The sequence below is a fragment of the Staurois parvus genome, unplaced genomic scaffold (genome assembly GCF_062004578.1).
Source record: "Staurois parvus isolate SC_StPar_1 unplaced genomic scaffold, SC_StPar_1.0 ptg001193l, whole genome shotgun sequence".
NCBI lineage: Eukaryota > Metazoa > Chordata > Amphibia > Anura > Ranidae > Staurois > Staurois parvus.
Genome location: NW_028318989.1, coordinates 1292501 through 1310934, shown reverse-complemented (window position 1 = coordinate 1310934; position 18434 = coordinate 1292501). Strand labels below are relative to the sequence as shown.

The following is an 18434-nucleotide window of genomic DNA, read 5'->3' as shown; positions in this document are numbered from 1 at the left end:
TCACTTGGTACCGGCAACGGGGGCCGATACTCAGATCTGTCATCGGCCGTGTCCGAGGTACACGGCCGGTGACAGATCGCGCCGCTGCACGGCTCTGCAGGAGCGCAATCTGTGCATGTGCAGGAGGACGCCACATGGCGTCCACCTGGAACGCTGATGATATGGAGAACATGGTATGATGGTATGGAGAACAGAACCAGCGGAGCTGGAAAACACAAAGGCAGGCGGGAAAACCAAAATTCCCAGGTACACAGAAAATAATTTGGAATTTGTTTGGTTGAATGCCCTTTGATACAGCACAGCAGTGTAACAAGGAAAGACAACTGCTGGAATCCACCAGGAAGCAGTTAAAATGTAATCGAAAACCAGTCATTAAAATTGTTGAGGAAACAAAAGGAACAAGAAATTAAGTGATATTTCTTGTTCTCAGTTCTGCATGCTCTCTCATAATTCATAAGATTAGAAGCTTAGTGTCTATTTTTCATGTCACACCTGAACAAGGTGAAAGGAGAGAAGAGGTATTAGGCAACACGCATTCCTAAAATTATGCCTAATAATTGGCAGCGCTGTGAGACTTGAAGCTTCTCAACAGTTGTGGGGGATCTAATTTCTGTGCCTTTCTGGAGGAAAAATCCCAGAATAGAACACACGGTTGTCAAACAATTCAAACTCCTGTAACTATCACATTACTAGAAAATAATAAGCTGTAGGGGATAGAGAATAAACAACGAGGGCAGTTGTGTCACACAGACCATGGTGGTGGCCTCTTGGCAAGGCAGTATGCACATGACGGAATGGAGATGGGTCCTGAATAAGCGGTCTTGGGGTTTTTTTCTTGCACTGAAGTCTCTTAGAGTCTAACCTAGGAAATCTATATTTTTTTCTTTCCAAATAATTTTATTGGAGTGTATTTTTGACCGCTCTGACAACATACTCAAGGTAGTATATTAAGCCATTCAAAAAAGGGGGGTTTGTGAAAAGAGATTCACAGAAAAGCGGCTACATTATGAACAGACCGTGACACTCAGAAAATTTTCCAAAAATTATGCTTTATTACACAGATATAAATATGACATATGGGCATTCGCCCTGGTTTACCATCACCTCAGTATGAGACAATAACACACAGACCTAAAACCATATAAAATGACATCAAGACCGGTCTAAATGTATGTGCAACAGAAAAAGTGACTGCAAGAGTCTAATATCTCTGTAGTACAAACACATAGGTAAACACTTCCCTAAAGAGGTGTATCCAAAAATTATACCATAGGTATACCATAATATTAAATAATGAATTTACACCAATATCATAATGGTGAATCCCGAACAGGGAATCCAAAAATTATACTATGGATATACGTATATCACATGTATGAAATGCAGTAAGCACAATAAGCGTAAAGAGGGGAACAGTAAGCCTCAGGCCTGTTTGGAAAAAGACATAAATGTCAAATATATGATGCAATACATTCCTGTGCCGGCACACGTGGTTGGGGCCCGTTCATCTGTTATGTGAACAGCTGTATCATAAAGCTCTTGAATGGAAATAAGCCCCATTTATTCCCATACGTCAGATACGTCACTTCCGGTCATGCGCACTAGGTGGAACGCACGCTGACCCATAAGGAGGAAGCCATCTTCACATGCCATGAGGCAAGCGTGAGCAGCACAGGCGCTGAGAGGGGGCTGGAACCCGCGGTATATCGGCGGATGTCAGCGGTGGTTCCTGGGCCTCTGTGGCCGTGTTTGGCAATATCCATGAAGGACATTTCTTTCATTCCCTTTATCCACGGCACAGGTGGTGAGTGGATTGTTACAGGACATTAGATATACGGTCCTCTGTGATCAATATGACCTACATATCTTATTGAGTGCAAGCTCTGTCAGTGACTTCCCACATTATTTGTTTCACTACAGGATGGGGACATTATGGTGCTTTGTGTAGGATACAGGACATACCGCATATAGCTCAACAGGCAGAAGATTCCTTGGGATATGTTTTGCTTTTCCTACAAAGGGTGGTGTGTAGTCCACATACAGTGGTGAAGACACCATTTCAAGCAGAGTGCTGCAATCTGCACCTTTTCTCCCATCCTGGGAATAAATGGGGCTTATTTCCATTCAAGAGCTTTATGATACAGCTGTTCACATAACAGATGAACGGGCCCCAACCACGTGTGCCGGCACAGGAATGTATTGCATCATATATTTGACATTTATGTCTTTTTCCAAACAGGCCTGAGGCTTACTGTTCCCCTCTTTACGCTTATTGTGCTTACTGCATTTCATACATGTGATATACGTATATCCATAGTATAATTTTTGGATTCCCTGTTCGGGATTCACCATTATGATATTGGTGTAAATTCATTATTTAATATTATGGTATACCTATGGTATAATTTTTGGATACACCTCTTTAGGGAAGTGTTTACCTATGTGTTTGTACTACAGAGATATTAGACTCTTGCAGTCACTTTTTCTGTTGCACATACATTTAGACTGGTCTTGATGTCATTTTATATGGTTTTAGGTCTGTGTGTTATTGTCTCATACTGAGGTGATGGTAAACCAGGGCGAATGCCCATATGTCATATTTATATCTGTGTAATAAAGCATAATTTTTGGAAAATTTTCTGAGTGTCACGGTCTGTTCATAATGTAGCCGCTTTTCTGTGAATCTCTTTTCACAAACCCCCCTTTTTTGAATGCCTTTTTTGGCTACTGAATGGAAACCAAACATTGGGTGACACGATAACTTAATTAACAACCTCTTAATAACTACCTATAATAGTATATTAAGCCAGCCTTTTTCAACCAGGGTGTCCAGGCACCCTGGGGTGCCTTGAGGTTTCTTCAGGGGTGCCTTGGCAAAATGTCTAAAAATTACCCAAAACGTGTATACAAGCCAGGGGGTGGAACAAGCCTGCCTTTTAGTTATACAAAGCCACAGGTTTTCACTGTGCACCTTCTAGCCACCGACGTCCTGACAACCAATGACATCATCAGTTGATAAGGAGGATGTCAGCTGCCTGCACAGCATCCTAGTATGACCCTCCCCCGCCCCTCTCCATCAATGCTGGGGTCACATTATCTCAGTGATGGAGAAAAACTGAGGGAGAAGAGAAACACTGCAATACTAGTTGGTACCAGTGTGCAAAAGTGTATTTACTTTGGAAGAATAAATCACCTCTAATGTTGGGTGTCCTACATGTGTGGATGTTGCTGCCTTATATAAAACTATTACAATAGTTTCACATTTTAGAATGGGGTGCCCTTTTAAAATTACGGACAGTCTTGAGGCACCCCATTTTAGAATGGGGTGCCTCAAGTCTGTCCATGATTTTAAAGGGTGCCTCGGGACTGTCCATAATTTTAAAGGGTGCCTTGCCTGAAAAAGAGGTTGAGAAACACTGTATTAAGCAACTGAATGTATATTTCAGCACACAGAAGAAATTTTTGAAATTTAAATATATCCTCCAAACAGCTGGAAAATCAATGTCTACCCCTCAGGAGAGTCCAAATATAAATCAGAAATCAGCGTTAAAATATATCAGTCCAAAATCAGTCTGCAGGGTCTTATAAACTCACTAGATCTAATGACCCTTTACATATATGGGTCAAATAAAGCCTGATGAATCAATCAATCCTTTCATCTCCTTATTTTATCACTGTACATTCTTCCTTGGAATATGGTTCCATTCAATACAAAAACAACAAAACAAAAAAATTGTATGGAACCATGTTCCAAGGAAGATTGTAGGATGATGAAATAAGAAGCAGCGATTGATTCATCAGGCTTTATTTGAACCATAAATGTGAAAGGTCATTAGACCTGTTGACAGTTTATAAGACCCTACAGACTTTGATCTTGGAAAGATATATTGTAGCGCTGGTTTATGATTTCTAATATATTAAGTAGCACAGTACACAAGTTAACTGGTACATAAACATTGAGGTTTATCAGGGAAGGTAAAACAGCTTTAACAAGTAGAAGTAACCATAAGCAAACAGAGAGGGACACGCAAGTGACCTAATGAATCTATTCAATGGTGGATGTCTTTACTGGAGCAGGGGAAGGAAGGACAAAGCTAGTTCCCAATACTCCCCTCATAAGTTTCTCCCTGTGTGTCCTATATGAGGGGAGTATATGGTGTAGGCAGTATGTGAAGGTCTGCTAGAAGTCTGGGCATTCATGTAGACGAAAGGGTATGGTAGCGAGGAAGGGAATAAGTAGAGCAATGGGGAACATGGGAGAGGGAGGGGTGTGTCAGGGGTTTCTGAAGATTTAGGTAGCTTTTTAGAAGGTCATGGTACATAGTATCGGTGGATTAGAGGCACAGAAGAGTGGCCATGGGGAAGGTCGGTGGTGACCTCAATATGTACATCCATTTGTACAGGGGTTGATTGACAGTCCTTCTCTATAATATAGTTACAAGGTGACCAAGTGCTGAATAATGGATATGTTGACCCTCACCATGCCCTGCCTTGCAATAACTCCATTTTAAACAGTTAAAGAGGAGGGGACATTACTTATTGGTATATGGAAGTGTACTTGAAGGGACGCCATGGTATTCTTTCATATTTTTCTTGGAAATACTTTGCTGCTTTGAAAACAGAATTTAATATTAATGTATAACTGTATACAGAATTATCTAAGGTCTATAAGAAAATGAAGGGGGGATGGGTGAGGATGGGTGGGGGGTGGGAGATGGAGGGGTTATAGAATGTATTTATTCCTTCAGAGGAGATAAGAAAAAAGTATATTTTGGAAGATGGAATGTTTTAATGTTGTTTGTATAAGTATGAAACAAAAAGTTAAAAAAAAAAAAAATAATTATCTAATGTGACTAAAAATCCAAACTGGTCTATTTGGTATTTCAAACACCGGCGTATGTAGTGAATGTTTCCAATTCACTGCAGAGTTCTCCAATCGCCTTGATGCTATAGGGCCCAAAACATGCAAGCCATGTACTGTGTGAAACCCATTGGTTGGGGATCTTCCTTAGTGGATTGTAACCTGCCTATTCCTTCAGTTTAGAAAGGTTTTCTTTAGAACTTGCCAAGTCTATACAGTAGCAAGTCTAGGAGGGGTGATTGCAATAGATCAGTGGTTCTCAACCTGTGGGTCGCGACCCCTTTGGGGGTCGAACGACCCTTTCACAGGGGTCCCCTAAGACCATCAGAAAACACATATTTCTGATGTGTAAAGAGCAGCTACTGTGTAGAAAGCAGCTACTCTGTTGAAAGCAGCAGTATTGGAGGTAAAACGACACTCATGAATTATAATTACTGGGTAAATAATTTTATGGTTTGAGGGTCACCACAACATGAGGAACTGTATTAAAGGGTCACGGCATTAGGAAGGTTGAGAACCACTGCAATAGATGAACCATGGAAGATGACGGAAGACGAGTTTAACATTATACCTTAGGACAGCTACCTCTACATTAATATCAAAGTCCTTGTGTTGATGGCATGAGTTAGAGACGCTTCTGGGATCATTCAGAAATCACTGACAAGTGCATCTAATCTGCAAGTGACTTCCTTCACACTTGAAGTTGACCTCCTTCTGACCTGAAGCTGACGTTTGTCTGACCTGCATTTGACAGCTGACCTCCTAACCTGCATATGAAGTCCTGACCCGAAGCGGACCGCCTTCTAATCTGCATTTGAAGCCCCCACCTGCAGTTGACCTCCTGATTTGAAGTTGACCTCCTTCTGACCTGCATTTTAAGCGCCCCCGCCTGCAGTTGACCTCCTGACTTGAAGTTGACCTCCTTCTGACCTGCATTTGAAATCCTGACCTGCAACTGTCCTCCTGACTTGAAACTGACCTCCATCTGACCTGCATTTGACTCAAGCAAATTTCACATTCTCATAATCTTGTATGGAAATGCAAAACCCTTCTGTTGCAAGCAAAAGCCGTCACACAGGTCCTTAAGAGTCGTTCTGTGAGAACTGCCAACAAACGATGACTAATCTAGCATCCCACTAATAAATCTGGAAATTGAGAAGGAAAGCGGCGGTTACATTCTACAGAGCTGCAGGCAGAAATGAGAAAATCACTTTGATGCTTTGCTTTTTTCCCTTATCCAGTGGTCAGTCTGTAGTCTATCATCATAATTCCATAGAAGATTGCAAAATATTGCCATAGTCATGCCGCTGTACTTTGCAAGTACTAACTCCCAGCACGAGGTGGCTCCCCCTGCGGTGTGTACCAGATGTATTTAGCGGGCCTCACTGTGCAACAGCAAAACTCGCCAGCCTTAAGACCACAGCTAATGACAGGTTAATCTGTGTAGAGAATCCATCTCCTTAAACATGGCCCGATTATTCATTCAGATCTGAATATAGGCCACAAAATTCAACAAGTACCGATGATTGCAAAGCCAATTCTAATTTTCAGCTGCTAACAGATGCTTTGCTGAGGCCTGTGTCTTAGGCCCCATGTACACGGGACACTTCTGAACGATGGAAACCGACTGCTGGAAAACGTAGGTTAAAAAACATCTGTTTAGCTGTGTTCGCATAACGCGTTTAGAAGCGTTTTTTAAAGATAAGCATAGGAGAACCTCCCAAATGCCCAGGATGCAATGAAAAGTGGTAAATTATTAACTATTTCAGACTGTTTCAGAGAAATACAGAGAGTAGAAGCAGAGACAGCAGTATGTGTTGGGATGAGCCTAGGCATGAGTTGCTCATTAACATTTCTTTTGTTTCCAAGGGTGGGAAAGGTGTCTGCTGGAGGGAGTCATGAAGGCCACTTGGCAGGGGGTCTTCATGAGGAATTTGAGGTGTGAATGGTCATTAACATATCTTTTGTTTCCAAGGGTGGGAGAGGTCTGAGGTGTGAATTGGTCATTACAATGTGAGACAAGCTTGGTAGGAACATCCTGTGTTCAGTGTTTTGTCCATCTGAGTACCTTGAAAACGCTTTGCATGCATTTTTCATGATGAAAAAAGGCTCTGGACAGCATTGGGAACTGGAAGAGTTAAAAAAACATTTTCGACCGCAATTGCTTATAAATGCGATTTGAAGCGTTTAGCCATGTTTTGCGTTTGAAACTCTGATAAAAATCGACTACTGAACGCAAGTTTCCTGCGTTTAGAAAAACGACTGTAAACTCAAATGCCTGTAAACGACTGTAAGCGAAGATGTGTATATGGACACATAGGAAACATTAGAGTGAGTTCAGGGGCCGCTGAAAAAACGCTGAACGGCTCCTAAATTTGAGTTGATCAGCTGCAGTGTACATGAGCCCTTATATCTTTGCTCCGTTGAATTGCTATAAGCCCAGTCACAGTCTTCAGCATTCAACACCTGCAGAGGTTTCCGATGTCCTGCTGCACTCTGTAGTTCCACCCTCCAGCCCCTACATCAATGGTTCTCAGAAGTGAAGCAGGGGTAGGGGCTTGTTCATATCAGCTCTGTTGGGCATTGTTACCCAACACAGTGCCGGTGTATAGACAAGTTAATTTGCCTTAGTTTCCTTCCTTTCCGTTCACACCCATGCACCACTACCCAATGCACACCAGCAACACACATTACACACTGTATAACATGGGCCTGCTGGTGTCAGTAGGCCCTAAGGGGAGGAAAGCACAGCATGTTGCAAGAAACAAAGATAGGATCAAAGGTTTAAGAAGCAATGAAGCCAGAGGGAGTGTATGACCCCAAAAGAGTTAGTGTCTTCAGAGAACAACAACGGCATCTGTGATGTAAGGGAGGGTGGGGGACTCTTGACATCTTATGGCAGAGAGGCTCTTGACATCTAATGTAAGGGTGGTGGTAGTGGTGGTGGTGGTAGGGGGCTCTGGACATCTAGTCTTACAGATACAACCGGCCCTTTGAGGGCAACCATAATGCTAACGTGGCCTGCAATTAAATTAAATTTGACACCTCTCTTATAAAGGGAACATCTAGACATTTTAACCGTGTCCAAGAAGAACCCAGAAAATTGTACATTTTTTTTCTTGAATTACTTTAGCAGTGCTCTTCCTGTGCCTAGGCACTCCTGTCCCTTCAGTCTCAGTCGTATATCTGCGGTGTGAGATCGTCTAAGGCACTGTCTGACTGCCACCATTCAAATTTGCTCAGCTATGGCAATCTGTGGAAGACACTACACATAGGTTCTGCTCCCCCTCTCTATTAGAAACAGGGGGGATCCAGAAAAACCCCCAAACCAAATTTTAGTCAAAAGGTGAATTTTTAGCTCAGAAATCAGTGCACTGTAGAGGTCTTCTTTAGTATATTTTTATTGAATGCAGAACATGGAGATCTACCTCACATTTCCAAAACGGCTGCCAGGAACAATATTTTATGATTAGACAGTCTCCAGGCTTTCCAGGCCTGGATTTTTAGGAAAGTTTAAGTCACCAGCACATGTAAGGCTCTGCCAGGTAAAAGGATAGTTTAGCATACGAAGAAAAACTGGAAAAAAGAAAAGTGGAGGAGCTGCAGCATCAGTACTGAGATATGGATAGCTTACAGAATAAAACATCTCAACCTTGTACAGAAAGTTGACACAATCACGTAAAACACTGATCTTACCTGTACACTAATGCCATTTCCACCTACAATGTATCTTTTCAGATGCAAATCTAGTATTAAAGGATTTTCGGTTAACCTCATGTACTTACAGGAAAACACGTCAGCACGTGAAAATATATGGCTTTGAAAATGGAAATTTTTGCCATGCCAATGGGGCAGAAAGGCCAATCAAGCAAAACTGGCCAAACAACATCAACTATGTTCCATCCCTTAAAGGCTAAGCTTACTTTTAGAGAAGACGGTCCATACACTGTGCACTGTACTAGCCCTGGAGCCTGAAAGCATCATATTGCTCACAATGGTGACCAATCATAAGTCAAGTCGGCTACATGTCATGGTTGGCGCGGTCACGTGGCCCACTGACAAACTGACAGCTCACCATTGCTAGCATGATGATGCCTACATGCCCTGGGGATGCGAATATACAGTGTACAGATTGTCTTATGTAAACGTAAATTTACCCTTTAATAAGAAAGACAACTTTCTTTTCTATATAAAGGAAAGCAGAGGGCGCATCTGAGTGTAGCAGTATAAAAACTAATTTATTCACACGACAATTGGCAACTTACAAGACAATGTGGTGAAGGCATATATAGAAACATCCTTCAGGGTCAGCTTCTGGGGATGGAACTTCGCAGAACAGGATGAGCGTTTATGAGTTTTTATACTACTACACAGATGCGCCCTCTGCTTATCTATCACCATATACAATCTTCAGTCTCTTGAGAGTTGATGCACTACAGTGTTTTGGAACCACTCCACCACCTCACCCAGACCACCCAAGTCATCTCCTTCCAGTGTGTTGGTCACATACACTTCTGCACCATATATCTTCACATACATGTATTTTCTAGAAGTATTTTATCACCGAGGGCAGACTCCGATTTGATCAGCAGGGAATCTGTCCACTGGTGCCCTGCTGATCAGAGCAGAGCACGCGGATGACAGGTCCATATCCGCTCAGATTCTGCAGAGTGGACATGGACAGAGCTTGCTCTACTCTATGGGTGGCCGGTTGTAAACAGACTCCGCTGTCTGTTTATACCCGACTACTCCTCGATTCTCCTAGACAGTGGAGGACTGATCCCCTTCTGTTTTTTTTATTTTTTTTTTATTTTAGTAGACCAGATTGTATTGTAGGTAGGCAGGCGTAAAACAGACACAAATCAGTTTACACCCACCAGTCAAAAGGGAAGGGGGGGATGGACCGTCTGATCAAGTCTGCCTGAAAACAGGCGGACCTGATTGAACACTTCATGTGCAAGGGGCCTAAATTCTAAAAACAGCCAACACACCAAACTGAAAATCCACGTAGAAAGTTTACGAATGTCCCAAATCAGAAGAAAGAAACCCACTGGTGGTTTCTATCTCCTGAAAGAAGACTTTAGTGTAGTGTAAACCATCTGCCTGGATCTTCAGTTTGGTGTGCTGGTTTGTTCCTTATGATTGGATTTCTATAGCACCGCTGTTTAACCGTGCACTTACTCTTATTGAGGGGCTCTGGTGAAATCTGTGTGATAAGGTATGATGAACCTGTAGGATTCCTTTAAAGACTGAATGAGTTTTAAGATTTCACAAAGATAAAAATGAACGATCATAAGGCTACAGTCACATGGTTTAGAACCGACGGAAAAAAATGGAGTTTCTCGCCTGCGCCATTTAAGTTTAGCCTAAATGTCAGCCAACAGGAAGCTGCCACATGAAGGCTGATACCATCACGAATCTCACGAGATCGAACAGCCCTGAAGCTGCTGACTACCCAATAGTTGTGGGAAAGGTCATCCCCCATAAATGTATATAGCCCAAGAAAGACCCGCTATCTGTTATGATGGTCCTGGAATATACTTGGACTCACCTTCATTCTGGATTTCAGAGATACCCCGATAAAAGTCACGGAAATTTATAACCCCCAGACCAGCTGGATCCAGGTACCCCGTGAGGTATTTTACCTGTGAGGAATAAAAAAACGAAATTATTAGTGACTGGAGAATTGACAACCTCAAATAATTTGGTTTCACACTTAACACTTATGACAGGTTTGCTTTACAGCTGAACTCCAGGCAAACAGCTAAACACACAGTTGACATTCATACACAGGACAGATTTACGTTCCAAAGGATTTGTCATTTTGTCCAGCCATTTCTAAGATATGCAAGCCCTGCCAAACAGTAGAACCAAGTTGGTGACCAGACATTTCCGTGTTTCAGTTAAAGAGTCCCTGTTACCAGAGCAATAATTTCAACAAAAAAAACTTTCTATACGATTGTGTGTGCATTTAAAAAATTGTATGCATGTTATTTACCTGTAAAAGCCTCCCTTGTGTAGACATTCAAAAACCCCGACACTGCTGCTGGGCCCCACCACCATCTTTGATGTCAGCAGCCCCAACTGGCAGAGCTGATCATGTGACCACTGACTGCCTGTCACATGAATGGAAGCTTCCAATATAAAACAATGATAGGGAGCTGTCTGTGACAGCTTAGTCACTTTGCTGGAAGCGCACTCAGCACAGAATAGCTGATTCCCCATGGAAGCGTATGTGCGGTGGCTAGGCATTATAGCCCACCCACTGTAAATATGCATACAGCCAGTAGATTGTAGTAGTACAACCAAACCAGGGCAATTGCTTCATAATAATACGACAGAATTGTCCCTTGTGTCAAATAGCCAATACTGTTATCATATAATTATAATAGCAATTAAAGCCATCATAAATTATCATTCTACAGTAATTACAGGTATCAGATTATTTCTAAATTTTATATATATATATATATATATATATATATATATATACATATATATATATACATATACATATACACATATACACACACACACACACACACACACACACACACACATACTTTTAAAGCGTTAAAGGGTCATTATTTTTGTACAATAACAAACATGTCTATACTTACCTGCTCTGTGCAGCCTGGATCCTCCTCTTCTCAGGTCCCCCGCAAGTTCTCCTTGCTCCTTCCTTCCATTCACACTTATCCCCATCCCCTCTCCCTCCTCATAGGCTGACTGGCTGTGATTTACAGCAGTGGGAGCCAATGGCTCTCCTCGCTCCGTCTTTCTGTTGGGTGCCCTCATAGAAAGCAGCTTGCTATGGGGGCACCCGCTGCTCCGTGTGTCCATTCAAACTTGGCCCCACCCCTCTTCCTCCTCATTGGCTGACTGCGATTGACAGCAGTGGGAGCCAATGGCTACTGCTTGCTGTCTCAACCAATGAGGAAGCAGAGACCCGGGGCAGCTGAAGCTGTCGTGCACATCGCTGGATCTCGATGGTGCTCAGGTAAGTATTGAGGGGGCTGGGGGCACTGCTGCACTCAGAAGATCTTTTCTCTTCATGCATAGAGTGAATGAAGGTAATAGACCTTGAGCCTTTACATCCACTTTAACTTTGGATGTCGAATTGTTTCTTTGCTTGATCTGTCTTGCATGATATATTTTGGATTTTATCATATCTGGTTTTACCGGTTCCAGCTACATGAATTCCTTTCGTATCATATTTTATTATTATGTTATATATTCTGCAATATTTCATGAGCGTTCCAACGATTTCCATTTTTGATTCTACTGTAGCCCTGATGAAGGAGAAGTGTTGGTGGCCCTATTGGCTAATACGAGCCAACACCAAAATTTACAGACACTAGTGCTGGCCATAGAGCATGAAACAGGAACCGGCCAATATTCGAACCATGTTTGGGCAGACTGAATATACCCAAGTTGATCGATCGATCAACTAGGGTACAACCAACCTGCCAGATTTGACATGTGGATTATAGCTAGCAGATGTTATAGCCACTAACAATAATCACTGTCTTCTCCCAGCAGGAATGGCTTTCTCCACACAGGCTGGGAGAACACAATGGCTCAGCGGGAGTGATTTCCCCGTCAACATTGTCTGTCCTGATGGGGGGGAATCGTGGTTGCAGGAAAGAAATTCGCTCTGTGTATGGCCTGCCTTAGATCTTTGGTCTGGCGCTCCCATTAGACTTTTTACATATTAGTACTTTCTGCGTCTCCCTGACCTGATGCAATACTGCCCCTCATTTCTTATCAGATTGCTATAGAAGATAAAGTGTCGCAAAATCTCCCTAACTGGGTAATGGACAGTGATCAGTATCCTAAGTTCTCCCAACCCCGAAAATAAAGACTAAAGTTGGGCATTAAATCACAAACATATTAGACAGGTCCTCTTTGTTGCCTAGTAGATCTGAGTACTAATTGATTCAATTGTTAGACTGTTATTTACCTATAAACAGCTCTAATGATCTTTATTCAATGCCTCTGAACTCTGGGAAAATACTAACCGAACAAGTCCATTATCTCTGACCCTGACCAACCTGCCGAGCAAGACTCCCAAGTCCTTCCTTGCAGCTCTCTCTCCCACCTCTCCCGCCCAGGAACATGAACGCTCTTGTCAGACCCCATCACCAGCCCCGCTTTCCTCCGCTCTTGCCAATTTCTTCCACCTCGCTGCTGCGTGGATTTAACCCCGAGCTGTCTGCAGATCGCAGGAAGCCTTTCCGCAGCAGCCCTGCACAGATGTAACCATGATGTAACTTCTGACACTCCATGTAACGTGCCGGCACAGGCTCTCACCTTCCCACACACACCTCCTGGCAGATCTGACATCACTCACAAGTAATCAAGATCGACATTTAAAGGGAACCTATCACATTGCAAAGTAACCTTGTGTTTAGGAGGTAGCCATAGCCCAACGCCTATTCACAGGGCATATTTATAGCAGATATCTGTTCGCACATTTCACAGCATCGCCGCCATTATTTTTTAAAGGGCAATGCAACTCCTTTTCCGTTACTCTTTGATACAGTGCCATTTTCAAAAATACATTCTGCAATGAATTTCATCCTGTTTTCACACAACATGCATTTATTACTATCTACAGCAGGGGTGTCAAACTCAACTGGGCCGCATCAGCATTATGGTCGTCCCCAAAGGGCTGGTTGTATCTGCAAGACTAAATGTCCAGAGCACCCGACTCCCCCTTATGTCGGATGTCAAGAGCTCCCCAACATCAGAAGTCAAGAATCCCCCACCCTCCCTTACATCACAGTGTACCCCCCCCCCCCAACCTTGTACTGCTGCTGCTGGGAAGAAGCTGGGGCAGAACTGGGAAGCAGAAAGTGCAGGGTCTGGGGGAGGACCAGAGGAGAGCTGGAGTCACTGGCCAGAGTCTTCCAGATTTTGTCAAAAATTATTTGAACAAGCCGAAGTTAGAATCTGGTGCAGCTGTGCACGGCAACCAATCAGCTTCTGAGTGCTCCAGTTGTAGTAGATCTCCCTCTATGGATCTCTCTTCATCTGTCCCATTGATAATGGTCATCGTGCCCAATAGAGAGTGTAAACCTTCCCAGCACGGATTTCAGACAGAAGTAAAAACCTGACAGAGGTAATAACCATTTCCTATTCCATCCAAAAAAAAAAAAAACATTGGCAAGAGGAACACTCAAGAGTCCACCTAGAGACAGATGGCCGCTGGCGAGAATCTACAATTCTTGTCAGCAGAGAAATGATCTCACAATGCACACTTTGTATGCGAACAGCCGCAACCAGCAGCGGCACAGCTAGATTTGTACCCTGTACAAATCACGGGCCAGTGGTGCCACTGTTCACATATAACCACTCATCTGAATGGCTGCATGCCATTAGAGGCTCTGACCGGCCCTGGGGGCCCGCAGTTCGTATCCAGAGCTGTTAATTCTGGCTGCACACAATCCGGATACAGCTGAGCAAAAAGTGCCCTCCTGTAGGAAGCACATTATTGCCCCGTACACACGATAAGAAAATTGTACGAAAAATTGTGCTGAACCACTGATTGAACGATTTTCTCTTCGTTGATGAGCAGGATGTTTAACCGATAACGATATTGTCAACGAAAAAAATCTGGTTGAACAACAGTGAAAAATGTTGTCGTTTCACATACAAACAACTGATTTTCTATGCGGTGGTATAACTGTCCTATGCTATGCTTGCTATGGGGGTACCTGAGCAGGCGCACTCCTGAGACGCTGCTTCATGTGTCCATTCACACACAGAGCTGTGGCTCGCCCCCCCCCCCATCTCCTTATTGGCTAACTGGCCGTGTTTGACAGCCAATGGCTCACACTGCTGTCTCAGCCAATGAGGAGGCAGAGATCCAGGACAGCCGAGGATCTCGTGCACATCTCTGGATCGTGATGGGACTCAAGTAAGTATTAGGGGGGCTGATGCACAGAGAAAAGAATTTTTACGTTCATGCATACAATGTAAACAATGCAGAAGCCTGCGCACTGCACTGATTGTGATTGCAATGCTGTGCAGGCTTGAATGCAAAATATTATAAAGGCACATTTTATAGATTTTATCACCGTTGGTGCATTTATGTTTTTCCAAGAGGTGGACTATGCTTTTAAATCATCTCATCATTCAAGAGATGCTGACACTGTACATTGAGCTGCACATGCGTGGCTCCGTGTACAATCTAAAACTTGATGGCAGGCAGGGAAGCAGCAAAAAAAAAAAAGATTGCTAGCTGGTAGACTTTTATTGCAGTAGGGACTACGTATGTCTCTCCTGTAATAAAAGCCTACTTGCTAGCAAAGATCTTTATGTACTAAAAGATCCATTTACAAAGACTCGACTGCTGTTCACATTGGGCAGTAAGGACAATTCTGGCTTCATTTATTTAATTTTAGACTGTTACATTTTATAAAAGGACAGAATGTACCTGAACTTCACTCTACGATTATGATCCCTGCCGTATAACAATTGAAAATATGTATGTAATAAATGCAAACTTTAGAGCTGTTTTTTGGGGATTTTCTTGGCAGGTGATCAACTGGACGAGTGTGCAAACCAAATGTTATTGGTCCTAATGAAATAAGAACCGTGTGGTCTCCAACCCTGCACATCCATCAAAGCCAAGACTCTGGGACTCTCAGCCCAGAAAGACAGCTAGGATATTCGGTCTGGAGACCAAGGCACTGGTTCCCGGGCGGTGCAGGCTCTCGTGTTGACCTACCACCCATATGGGAAGTTGTCATTGACTGGTTTCTAAAGGAACCCCCGTCCCTAAATTTGAAGGTGGAGAATTACCAATATCTTTTGTTTCATGTGTATACATTATTGATAGTCGAACTTTCAAGTCAAGTTTCAACAATTTTATGTCTACTCAGTCCTGAAGAATTAGACTTTACCTGCAAAACGTGTCGTCTTGAGATATAAGGCTAGACCTATATTTGTGAATGAACCTAGTCCTGCACATGTTGTCATACAATAAACTATTCATAAGCATGTGTACAGAATCACTGATTTTATGGATGAATGTCCATTGCAATTTTATTCAGTATATCAAAACTTTGACTTTTTTTATAAAGAGATTGTTTTCCTTCAATGCCACATTGAGTTTAGGTTCACACACATGCGGTTCCAGATCGCTAAGTTTTGTAGTGTGGCCAGCTACATTCCGAATCAGATGTGGTTGTGTCAAATATGCGTTTTTGAATGTGGCTTGCTGGTGCGTGTCTCTCCGGGAACAAATGGCACAGGGAAATGAATATCAAAAATGCATTGGATAAATGTGGCCACTATTGTACTCAGTATAAATTAAAAAATGGACTGCACGCCTCCAAAATCACACATGACCCTTTTCTGAAAATGCAGCAAGGCTCAAACATACATACATATATATACATACATACATACACACATATATATTTATTTAAGTTACTTATATAGCGCCATCAATTTACGCAGCGCTTTACATATATATATATATATATATTGTACATTCACATCAGTCCCTAACCCTCAAGGGGTGTATAATCTAAGGTCCCTAACTTACATGCATACACATACTAGGGCCAATTTAGACAGGATGCAATTAACCTACCAGCATGTCTTTGGAGTGTGGGAGGAAACCCACGCAGGCACAGGGAGAACATGCAAACTCCAGGCAGGTGGTGCCGTGGTTGGGATTCGAACCAACGGCCCTAGTACTGCCAGGCGGAAGTGCTAACCATTCAGCCACTGTGCATATATATATACATTATAGATCAAAAGATGCAGCGCTATAGAACCAGAACGTTATAATAAAACGAATGAATCAAATCAATAAATCAATATTAGATAACTGAACAAAAGCAACAGTTCATAGAATAAGGTGACTTTAGTGCTCTCCTCTATTTCGTATCCTCCTGATGATCAGGCGTTGTGCAAAATAGTGCTGAAGAAGTGCACACTCACCAGAACGCACAGGTAAATGAGCGTTTTTCAATATAGATTCCCCTTAGAATCATCAGCTGGACAGGATGTGGTGGTATGACAGCCTCCTTCCAGAGCTCCTAGATATTCCTGTGTGGTCCCTTGATAGGTGACCTGCGGACTTCTCCTTAAAGCTTGTATGCGTTTCTTACCCAGCAGAGAGATGAGCGACTAAAATGGATACTCCCCAAGGGAGTCAAAACAAAACGTGTCCATAGTGTAGTAGGTCATTTAAAAAGAATTTATTAAAACGACAGAGGTCCGTGTACACGGCAGTGTATAAACAATGTGGACTGACCGTCCAATGGTAAAGATGGCCGCCGGAGCTCCACGATGCTCCGGCGGCGTGACGTCACGGCGTTCCTGGCTCCTCCTTTGTTCAGTTATCTAATATTGATTTATTGATTTGATTCATTCGTTTTATTATAACGTTCTGGTTCTATAGCGCTGCATCTTTTGATCTATATTGTTTTGAGGGTGTATGGTACCTAATGTTCAGCTGCTATTCTATAGATGCGCTCGTATATATTCTTTTTGATCTGATATATATATACATACATACACACTATATATATATATATATATATATATATATATATATATATATATATATATATATACATATATATACATATATACACACACACACACACACACACACACACACACATACATACACACACACACACACACATTATTCCAAATGTCATCGGAATCGCGCTGCTCAAAACACATTAAAAACCGCATATATGTGCACCTGGGCTTAAAATCCTATTTCATACACTTTGTTTAGTCACATTGAGAGAAGCCATTTTAGCCCTCGCTGTAGTACGCCCATGTGAGGGCCATGTTTGCCCATATGAGGATGCACAGGTGTCCCCTACATCCCAGTGCAGGCAGTCCCAACTAGGATACAGCCACTGTATGGACACAGCTGTGCAGGTGCATGGCCCCGAACGCATGCAATGCATTCAGGGCCGTGCTCCCACACCCGCATGGCTACCAGTTTGGGAGCAGCGGCTGTGTCCCAACTAACCTGAATGGGATCGCTTGCAGAGGTATGCAAGGAAAACCTGTGTATTCCCATGCAGGCAAACATGGCCCATGTACAGGTTTACATTGCAGTACACCCATGTGAACAAGGCCTAAATCCGATACATTCCACTTCTTATATCCCTCATGATAAAGCCAAGGACATTCAGGTATTTGTGCAAGCAGGCCACATGCCTGAGGGCGACCACACTGCGTCTGTAGGCCCCGCTGCCCTTTAATGTTAATGGACACATTTTATTATATTATACTTGCTCCTTTAAAACCGCAAGCACAGCTAATGTTTATCTAACCGCTGTTTATTATTCTGAAGGACTTGGCGTTTTAAACCTCAGCATTTTCATTTGACTGACTTCTATGGAATATTGGTTCATCCAACAAAATGGTTGCCACAGATGAGTGAGGTAAAGCTCTTGCCCTTAGTAATCAGATTCCACACTTCTGTTTCCTTCCATACAAACCCTACTGGTTATTATGGGAAAACATCCTATACAGCTGCTTGTTCCAGTGTTCAGAGAACCCCTCTCCCCCCCCCCACCGTGTGGGG

General features: G+C 42.8%; 1 protein-coding gene and 1 long non-coding RNA gene across 4 annotated transcripts in view; one reads left to right on the top strand and one right to left on the bottom strand.

The window, feature by feature from the left end:
• Positions 1-18434, bottom strand: part of LOC149438324 (uncharacterized) — a 145089-nt gene that overhangs the window by 77384 nt on the left and 49271 nt on the right. For all 3 annotated transcript variants that reach the window (XM_089659990.1, XM_089659989.1, XM_089659988.1), the window contains exon 2: positions 10413-10506. In XM_089659990.1, coding sequence (XP_089516116.1) covers positions 10413-10506 — 94 coding nt within the window. The remainder of the gene's footprint in view (positions 1-10412; positions 10507-18434) is intronic.
• LOC149438325 (uncharacterized) lies at positions 1662-2638 on the top strand. The gene is made up of 2 exons (XR_016307924.1): positions 1662-1804; positions 1921-2638. It is a non-coding gene; the product is annotated as an uncharacterized LOC149438325 (long non-coding RNA).